The 10,000-nt window shown below is 49.7% G+C and overlaps 2 protein-coding genes across 2 annotated transcripts in view; both read left to right on the top strand.

Annotated features, from left to right (window-relative positions):
• Nucleotides 1-1,108: 1,108 nt before the first annotated feature.
• LOC135096403 (regulator of G-protein signaling loco-like) lies at nucleotides 1,109-9,222 on the top strand. The gene is made up of 2 exons (XM_063997877.1): nucleotides 1,109-1,358; nucleotides 6,774-9,222. Exon 2 carries the CDS (start codon nucleotides 6,832-6,834, stop codon nucleotides 9,220-9,222), a length of 2,391 nt encoding a protein of 796 aa, XP_063853947.1. The 5' UTR covers nucleotides 1,109-1,358; nucleotides 6,774-6,831.
• A 636-nt stretch (nucleotides 9,223-9,858) lies between these two features.
• LOC135096401 (regulator of G-protein signaling loco-like) overlaps nucleotides 9,859-10,000 on the top strand; it is a 26,815-nt gene continuing 26,673 nt past the window's right edge. Inside the window, exon 1 of the mRNA XM_063997875.1 lies at nucleotides 9,859-10,000. This exon is cut by the window's right edge and continues 692 nt beyond it. Within this exon, the coding sequence (XP_063853945.1) occupies nucleotides 9,859-10,000 (142 nt within the window).

The following is a 10,000-nucleotide window of genomic DNA, read 5'->3' on the forward strand; positions in this document are numbered from 1 at the left end:
ACGATGAAATAACAGTGTTTTGAAGATAATAAAACAAAAATAGGGAGAATAGAAGAGAGAGAGAGAGAGAGAGAGAGAGAGAGAGAGAGAGAGAGAGAGAGAGAGAGAGAGAGAGAGAGAGAGAGAGAGAGAGTGTGAAATAAATACGATAATGGAGTAGATACAATAAGAAGCAAAGGAAGAATTAAATAGGAAGATTTTTTTTTTTATTAATATTTACGACACTTTTTTTTCTCACGATTATTATTATTATTATGATTATTATTATTATTATTATTATTATTATGAAGAAGGAGAACAACAACAACAACAACAACAACAACAACAACAACAACAAACGAAAGAGGAAAATATTAATGGTTTTAGTTGAAATTCTCTCTCTCTCTCTCTCTCTCTCTCTCTCTCTCTCTCTCTCTCTCTCTCAAAGATGATTATTCAGGTTATCAAGAGTGTTTTTCTTATCAATAGTGTAGAAATATTGCTAAACTATCACCGGAATCATGAAAACACCCTTGAAAACCCCAATAACTTCCTTAAGGACCCCAAAACACTCTTGAAAACCCCAATAACTTTCTTAAGGACCCCAAAACACCCTTGAAAACCCCAATAACTTCCTTAAGGACCCCAAAACACCCTTGAAAACCCCAATAACTTCCTTAAGGACCCCAAAACACCCTTGAAAACCCCAATAACTTCCTTAAGGACCCCAAAACACCCTTGAAAACCCCAATAACTTCCTTAAGGACCCCAAAACACCCTTGAAAACCCCAATAACTTCCTTAAGGACCCCAAAACACCCTTGAAAACCCCAATAACTTCCTTAAGGACCCCAAAACACCCTTGAAAACCCCAATAACTTTATTTAGGACCCCAAAAAACCTTCATATTTTTATTTATTTATTTATTTATTTATTTATTTATCTGATCCTAAAAAAGCGCCTTGAAAACCCCAATAACTTTCATTATAAGCCTAAAAAACACCTTCAAATTTTTAGTAGTACATTAAAAACACCCTTAAAAACCCCAATAACTTTAACTAGAACCCAAAAAAAAACATTACAAAAAAAACTTCCTTGTATCCCCAAAAGAGAGAGAGAGAGGGAGAGAGAGAGAGAGCGAGAGAGACAGAGTTGCAAGGACTGCCCGCAACAAGATGGCGGCTGGGTATTCTCTCGAGAGATAAATATTCGTCACATTTTTGTTATTTTCTCGTGTTTCCCTCGCGCTGTGACGCTGTGCCCCTGAGAACTGACCCTGCAGGCCTTGGGGGAGGATGTGACGCCCCCTGGAGGAGAAAATAACCCCTGGGAAGCGAGAAATGAGACGGAGAATTGATTGAAGTGCGAAATTCTCTAAAGGTTGGTTACTTTCCGTCAGTATTTTCGTTATTTCTTCCTTATTTAGCATTGTTCTTGTGTCACTTTGCTGTGTGGGCGTGGCGTGGGTGTGTGTGGACGTGCGTGGGGCGTGGGAGTGGCGTGGGAGAGGAGAGAGAAGAGATATAGTTGAAAATATTAGTTTTGTTTACAAGGAGTGAGAGAGGGAGGGGGAGATGGAGGGGGAGAGAGAGAGAGTGGGAAGGGGGAGGGGAGAGGGAGAGATGAATGCAACGTTAACAAAGTATCTCTCTCTCTCTCTCTCTCTCTCTCTCTCTCTCTCTCTCTCTCTCTCTCTCTCTCTCTCTCTCTCTCTCTCTCTCTCTCTCTCTCTAATGGAGTTGGTGATGAAATTTTTTAATATTTTTTTTCGTTTTTTTTTTGTTTATTTTCATTATAATTATTTTCATTGTTTTTTTTCATCTTATTTCTTTATTTCTCATCAATTATTTGTTTATTTTCATTTTTTTTATAATTTTTCGTGTATTTATCGACTTTTTTTCAACATTTTATCTTACTCACATTTTTATCAATTATTATCCTATATCTATCTTTATCCATCTTATCTATCTTATTCATCTAGTGTATCTGTGAGTCTGTGGGTTCCCGGGGGGGCTGCGGTTCTCTGGGGGCGTCTTGAGGGTCCCCGGGGGCTGGAGGTGGTGTTAGGTTAGGTTAGGTTAAGTTAGGTTAAGTTTGGTTAGGTTAAGTTTGGTTTGGTTAGGTTAGGTTAGGTTAAGTTTGGTTAGGTTAAGTTTGGTTTGGTTAGGTTAAGTTTGGTTAGGTTAGGTTAAGTTTGGTTAGGTTAGGTTAAGTTAGGTTAGGTTAGTTTAAGTTAGGTTAGGTTAGGTTAGGTTAAGTTTAGGTTAGGTTAGGTTAGGTTAGGTTAGGTTAAGTTTAGGTTAGGTTAGGTTAGGTCAGGTCCCCCGGGGCTGGAGGGAGTGTTACTTTAGGTTACGTTAAGTTTGGTTAGGTTAGGTTAAGTTACGTTAGGTTAGGTTTGGTTAGGTTAGGTTAGGTTTGGTTAGGTTAGGTTAAGTTTGGTTAGGTTAGGTTTGGTTAGGTTAGGTTAGGTTACGTTAGGTTAGGTTAGGTTAAGTTAGGTTAGGTTAGGTTAAGTTACGTTAGGTTAGGTTAGGTTTGGTTAGGTTAGGTTAAGTTTGGTTAGGTTAGGTTTGGTTAGGTTAGGTTAAGTTTGGTTAGGTTAAGTTTGGTTAGGTTAGGTTAAGTTAGGTTAAGTTAGGTTAGGTTTGGTTAGGTTAAGTTTAGTTTGGTTAGGTTAAGTTTGGTTAGGTTAAGTTTGGTTAGGTTAGGTTAAGTTAGGTTAAGTTAGGTTAGGTTTGGTTAGGTTAAGTTTAGTTTGGTTAGGTTAAGTTTGGTTAGGTTAAGTTTGGTTAGGTTAAGTTTGGTTAGGTTAGGTTTGGTTAGGTTAGGTTAAGTGAGGTTAAGTTAGGTTAGGTTGAGTTAGGTTAGGTTAAGTTTGGTCGTTAAATTAATTTGGGTTAGATTACACTCAGCTAGGTCAGGTCAGGTCAAGGCCTCTGTGTACTGGGTGAACAGACCTCCCTGCACTGGGGGGTAGCTGGGGGCGGGGGTGTCAGTGTTACCAATTCCTGTAAACTACCACAACCTACACCTTGGTATTATTAAACAAATATAGCTCTTTATTGCCCCCATAGCACAAAAGTCACCATTTTTTAAGACACCTGTAATGTACCTGTAAATTGTTCCTCTTATTGCAAAGCCGTTTAATAAGTGACGCTGTTTGTTCGTTTGTGCGTTTACCGATGCTGAAGCTCCCATGTCTTTTAGCTGTAACGATGTACTAACTAGCAAACTGTATCTCTAATTGGGGGTTGGGGGGGCGGTCTTCTCTTGGTTTCTCGAAGGCAGTTTGATCAGTTCATCTCCTCATTTGTTTTTTTGTGTTCCTTGCTCAAATTGTCCTTTTTTTTTTCCCAAGTCTAAATGGTTTATATGTTTAAAATGTATGTTTAAATATTTACCGCAATTTCTGTGTCTTTGGTTCATAATTCTCTTTGTATTCACCCAAAACGCTCTCACACTCGCTGCGGTTTTAGTTAATCTAGTTCTTCTTAGTTTGTGCGAGCCCTGTCTTCCATAACACCACAGATCACAGGCGTCGGTGTCTCTCTGTCTTCACTATTCTTATTCTTCATGTTCCTCAGTCAAATTGCCCCTTTTTCCTAGGCCTAAATGGTACATATGCCTAAAATGTCTTACAGTTAAATATTTCCTGCAATTTCTCTGTCTGGGGTAAAGCTTTCGGTCAGTCAGTCTTTTGTATTCACCCAAAACGCTCTTGTACTCGTGTCTCTAAGCTCATGTGACCTGAACCTTCCCTAACGCCAGAGGTCACAAAAATAGCTATTGAAGTTCACCCTCTCCCTTGCCGCAGTGCTTAGATTTATATAAACGACCACAAAAACTCAATAATTCTCGGTCTGATCCTTACTAGTCTATCACAAGGCTGGGGTCACATGTAAGGTCACTTGCGGCTCTGACCTTAAGAATAGGCAGCCAGCATCCACAGGCTCCCTTACTGACCTCTGTGACCTACTCGTTTTGTCAGGAAGTGGTGCGTTGACCTGACCCTCCAGCCGTGTGTGACCTGGGTGGCTTTGTAATGAAGTGACACAGTGACCTGACCTGACCCTTGCCCTGTGTGACCTGATGGCTGTTCCTGCTGATTAATTAGTATAATATTATGCTAGATTGCGACTCTCATATCTTCACTACATCCTTCACACTGCAGGAACTAGTGAGCGATGGGTGTTGTGGTGTATCTACTTTTTACTCTAATTCATAAACCATCGCCTGAACTGCCCATCACCTTACAAGCCCGTCACGCAAAGGGGGGGGGGGGCCAGCCGAGTCCTTTAAATGGTGCCCCTTGTGTTAGAATCCTTGGAAAAAATAAAAATTGGACGATTATTTTGTTGGTGGTGGGGTGCGGTGGAGTGGGGTGTGGTAGGGTGGAGTGGAGTATGTTAGGGTGGAGTGGGTTGGGTTAGGTTAGGTTAGGTTTGGGTAGGTTTGGGTAGGTTAGGTTTGGTTTTGGTTTGGTTTGGTTAGGTTAGGTTTGGTTAGGTTAAGTTAGGTTTGGTTAGGTTAGGTTTGGTTAGGTTTGGTTTGGTTAGGTTAGGTTAAGGTTAAGTTGGGTTAGGTTAGGTTTGGTTAGGTTTGGTTTGGTTATGTTTGGTTAGGTTAGGTTTGGTTAGGTTAGGTTAAGTTGGGTTAGGTTAGGTTAGGTTTGGTTAGGTTAGGTTAGGTTTTGTTAAGTTTGGTTAGGTTTGGTTAAGTTGGGTTAGGTTAGGTTTGATTAGGTTAGGTTAGGTTGAATTAGGTTAGGTTAAGCTAGGTTTGGTTAAGTTGGGTTAGGTTTGGTTAGGTTAGGTTAGGTTAGGTTAGGTTGAATTAGGTTAGGTTAAGCTAGGTTTGGTTAAGTTGGGTTAGGTTTGGTTAGGTTAGGTTAGGTTAGGTTAATTTAGGTTTGGTTAGGTTAGGATAAGTTAGGTTAAGCTAGGTTTGGTTAGGTTAAGTTAGGTTAGGTTAGATTAAGTTAGATTTGGTTAGATTAAATTTGGTTAGGTTAGGTTAGGTTAGATTAAACTAGGTTTGGTTAGATTAAATTTGGTTAGGTTAAGTTAAGTTTGCTTAGATTAAATTTGGTTAGGTTAAGTTAGGTTAGGTATAGTTAATTATCAATAAAATTTAAGTCTTTTTTCATCACTTGTCTTTTGTTTTTACCAAGAAAAACTCAAAGATTCTGATTCTCCCTCGAAAAAAAAAAAACAACAACATCATTTTAGTTCCCCACCTTGACTCGTACTCAGAAACATGAAAAAATCTTGCTTCCCTGCCCGACAGACCCCCACTGGCACAGACCCAAAGCTTTCATTGTTACTTATCTCCTTAATCTTGCTCAGGAGTGTTTGAACTTTGACCTCTCTCCTGCAGAAACCCACGTTTCTTAACTGCCCCAAAAAAAACTCATTAAATTTAACAGTTCGCTGAAAAAAAAACCCACATTCTGGCAGTCATAGTAGTAGTAGTAGTAGTAGTAGTAGTAGTAGTAGTAGTAGTAGTAGGGTGCTTTGGGGCCTTGCTACTACTACTACTACTACTACTACTACTACTACTACTACTACTACTACTACTACTACTACTACTACTACTACTGGTTTGGTGTATGCATCCGAACCTTCACTAACTACCAGGGTCGTTTGAGGTGTAAACAAGCAGAATGACTATTTAACGAGCTTGTTAGTTTTGTTCGTTGTAATATTCCGTGGCGAGAATTTATTTGTTTATTTATTTATTTATTTATTTATTTATTTATGTTTTTGTTTGTGATTATTTTTTTGTTTATCCCGTTTTCTTCCTTATTTTTTTGTTATTTTTGAGTGTAAGTCATTTCAATTTAAAGTCTTACCGATTTTCTAATGTAATTCTGCTTTTCAAATCTTGTAATCTTTTCTAAATTTGTTCTTTTTATTTATTTATCTAAGTTTCATTCTTTCTCTCTTTCATCAACCTTTTTTTTTCATTAATTTCCTTCTTTAACTGTTTCTATCTTTCATTTTCTTCCTTTTCTTTATAAGTTTATCTTAATGTAAATCTTTCTATCTGTCATCCTCCTCCTTTTATTAATTTTTGTCTTATTTTTTATCTTTCATTGTCCTTTTATTAATTCATCTTAATTAAAATCTTCCCATCTCTTCATTATCTCCCCGTCAGAAGGCAAACAGGTCTCACAGGGGAGCCACAGAACACCCCACCTCAGATCTCTAACTCCTGATGGTGGTGGAGCAAACTTAGTATTGTTCAATGCCTCAAAAACTCGATTTCTCCTTCCATTAACTCGACACAGCCTTCCAGACGACCATCCCCTCTTGCGTGTCACCCAGCTGGGCCTCTCTTCCACGCCAGGCATCCTCGGTCTGTCCTTTGCTTGTAATTTCAACGGGAAAGTTCATTTATCATCTCTTGCTAAAACAGCTCCTGTGGATTTGGGTGTTCTGGCTTGTGTCTGCCATTTTTTTTTTTTTTTTATTTATTTATTTGTTTTTTTGTTCTTTTTCCTTCTTTGTTGTTGTTGTTGTTGTTGTTGTTGTTGTTGTTGTTGTTGTTGTTGTTGTTGTTGTTGTTTCTCGTGTTCTTTTTTTCCTTGTTTTCTTTTTTCTTTTTCTTTTCCTTTTTTTATCTTCATGTTGTTGTTGTTGTTGTTGTTGTTGTTGTTGTTGTTGTTGTTGTTGTTGTTGTATTGTTTCCCTAATACATTAAGGAAAATAGTAGTAGTAGTAGTAGTAGTAGTAGTAGTAGTAGTAGTAGTAGTAGTAGTGGTAATTAACGTGACTATTATCATTGGCACAGGTATAAGCGGGGCATCACCACCACCACCACTACAACCACCACCACCGCCACCGCCACCATGCACAACAACAACAACAACAACCACAACAACCACAACAGCCACCACCACAACAACAACAACAGGCGGCGCAAGAAGCGTCCCTCTTACGGCGTGCGCACTGTGGAGATCACGAAGGGGCGCAAGGGGTTTGGCTTCACCATCAGTGGGCAGGGGCCGTGCATGCTGTCCTGCATTGTGCCAGGGTCGCCGGGGGAGCGGGCCGGCCTGCGCCCCGGGGACTACCTCATCGCGGTCAACGGCCAGAACGTCAGCAAGGCGGCCCATGACGACGTGGCGCGGCTCATCGGCGCCTCCAAGCTGCTCAAGCTGCAGATCGCGGAGAACTACTACTCAGACTCCTCTGACGACGAGTTCGTGACGGTGAGCCGCCCCAAGCCCAAGTACCCCAACAGACTGCGCCACAAGAGCCAGCAGACGCGCGCCGAGAAGGTGGTGCGCGACCTGCAGAGCGGCGCCATCTTCAGCGAGCACGCCGCGCTGCACCTCGGCGAGGCCGCCCTGCTGGACCGCGACGCCTGGCCACCCAAGGCGCCCCTCACGCCCACGCCCAAGCCAGACCCCGCGCCCCCGCCCGCGCCCTCCACCTCCCCCACACGCCTGCGCCCCGACCAGATCCACCTGGTGATGGCAGAGGCGCGCCAGGCCGCACGCACACCGCGCCCCCTCAAGGAGCCGCAGCCCCAGGCCCCGCCCCCTCAGCCCGTGGCGCCCCCGCCCCAAGCGCCGCCCCAGCCCCAGGCGCCGCCGCAGCCCCAGACGGCGCCGCTGCGGCCGCGCCACCTGGCCAAGAAGAAGGACAAGTCCCCCAAGGCCAAGCTGCGGCAGCACGGCGGCGAGGGGGGCCGCCCCCTGCCCCCGCAGACTCCCCAGCCTCCGCCCCACCAGGCCCCCCAGGCGCCGCCGCAGCCCCAGGCGCCGCGGCAGCATTCCCCGGCGCCGCAGCCACAGCCGCAGTGGGTGGAAGTGGCGGGGGGGCCTGCCCTGGAGGCGTACAGCGGCCTGACGGAGCAGGAGCTGCAGCAGCTGCTGTGCCCCTCGCTGGCGCCGCCCGGCCCCGGCCCCGGCGTGGGCGGCGGCGGCGGCGTGTGCGCGGGCCCCGGGGCGGGGGGCGCGGCGCTGTACCGGGCCGTGGTGGGCTACCTGGGCACTATTGAGATGCCCAAAGAGCCTGCGGGGGGCTCGCGGCTGGCAGCCATCAGGAGCTGTGTGCGGCGCCTGCGCATTGAGAAGAAGGTGCACACGCTGGTGCTGATGTCGGTGTGCGCGGAGCGCGTGGTGCTCACCAGCCCACACGGCCTCACGCTGGCGCAGTACCCCGCGGACCGCATCACCTTCTGCGGCGTGTACGCGGACGACAAGAAGTTCTTCGGCCTGGTGACGGTGCACGGCGCGGCGGGCGACGACCTCAGCGACGGCTCGCACGACGGCGGCGGTGGCGACGGCAGCGGCGGCAGCGGCGTGGGCAGCACGTCCTCGTCGTGCCACGTGTTCATGGTGGACCCGCGCATGGTGCTGCACGCCGACCACGCGCGCCGCGCCAAGAACTTCCGCCTGGAGTGCACGCCGCGCCCCGACGCCGCGCAGTGCCAGGAGTTCCCGGAGAGCGCGGACCCCATCCTGCACGCCATCCTGGGCCTGTACCGTGGCAGGGCGGGGCCGCTGGAGGGCGGCGCGCCGGGCCTGGTGGACGTGGAGGCGCAGCTGTCGCCGCACCACTCCAACACGTCCTCCAACTCATCCAACTCTGACTCCGGCATCGGCTTCCGCGACGAGGGGGGCGGCCACCCCTACCACCACCACCACGACCGCGTCTTTGTCGTGGAGGTGGACGACAGCCAGCGCCTCCGCGTGCAGAACTTCCCCGCCGCTGCTGCGCCGCGCCCCGCGCCCCTGCCTGACCCCCTGCGCGCCGCGCTGGAGCCCCTGCCGCTGCGGGGCGGCGGCGGCGGCGGCGGCGGCGGCGGCGGCGGCGGTGGTGGTGGCGAGGCGCACCGCGGCCTGTTGGACGCCCACCGCCCCGCCCTGGAGGGCCTGCGCGGCGCCGACAACCTGCGCGTGGTGGACAACCTGCGCGGTGGCCTGCGCGGCGCCCTGGACGGCCACCGCCCCGCCATGGAGCCCCCTGCGTCCCACGCTGGAGGGGCTGCGGCCTGCCCTGGAGGTGCTGCGGGGGCGGGCGACGCCCACCGGGGGGGCGGGGGGAGCTGCACCGCGGGGACAACGTGCGCTGCGCTGACCCGCACCGGGGGGACGGCCTCAGGGTGGGCGTGGACTCCCACAGGGTGGGCGTGGAACCACCGCGTGGGCGTGGACAACCATCGAGTGTGTGTGGACGGACACCGCGCGGGCGTGGAAGGGCATAGGGTGGGGAGTCGTAGAGGCACATAGGACTGCCGCGGAGGTGCACCGCGTGGGCGTGGAGACTCACAGAGTGGGCGTGGAGACACACAGGGTGGGCGTGGAGACCCACAGGGTGGGCGTGGAGAACTTGCGGTGTCTGGAGGGCCACCGCGTGGGCGTAGGCGTGGAGGGGGCCCACCGGGCAGGCGTGGGAGAACCTGCGGTGTGTTGACAGTGGCCGCTGCGTGGTGGGCGGCGAGGCGCTGCGCTGCGTGGAGGTGGTGCACCGCGCAGGCCTGGACAGCCTGAGGGCGGGGCTGGAGGGCGCGCGTGCCGGCGCGCACGTACACCTGGGTTGCGCTGCCCCTGAGGGGCGCGCTGCGGCCCGGCCTGAGGGAGCCCCCCCGGGTGAGCGCGGCGTGGGGGGGACGCGGGCGACGCGGGCGGCGGCGCCAGCAGTGAGGGTGAAGGCGAAGCGCCGCCGCACGCCGCCCCCACAACAGCAGCAGCAGCAGCAACAGGCAATGCATACGCCGCCGCCGCAGCAGCAGCAGCAGCAGCAGCAGCAGCAGCAGCAGCAGGGCGGGGACGAGGAGTGCGGGCGCCTGACGGTGCGCGCCATGCCGGACCCTGTGGGGTTCCAGCGGTCGCCCGCCACGCCGTCGCCCCGCCGCGGTGGCGTCCATGCGGCACAGCATGCACAAGTACCTGCAGCACAAGGCGCAGCACCTCGTCAAGGTGTCCCAGAAGATCAACAGGCGCGAGAGTGACACGGGGGGCGCCCACCCCCCGCACCCACACCCCCACCCCCACCCGCACCCACACC

This window comes from Scylla paramamosain, unplaced genomic scaffold, assembly GCF_035594125.1.
Source record: "Scylla paramamosain isolate STU-SP2022 unplaced genomic scaffold, ASM3559412v1 Contig4, whole genome shotgun sequence".
NCBI lineage: Eukaryota > Metazoa > Arthropoda > Malacostraca > Decapoda > Portunidae > Scylla > Scylla paramamosain.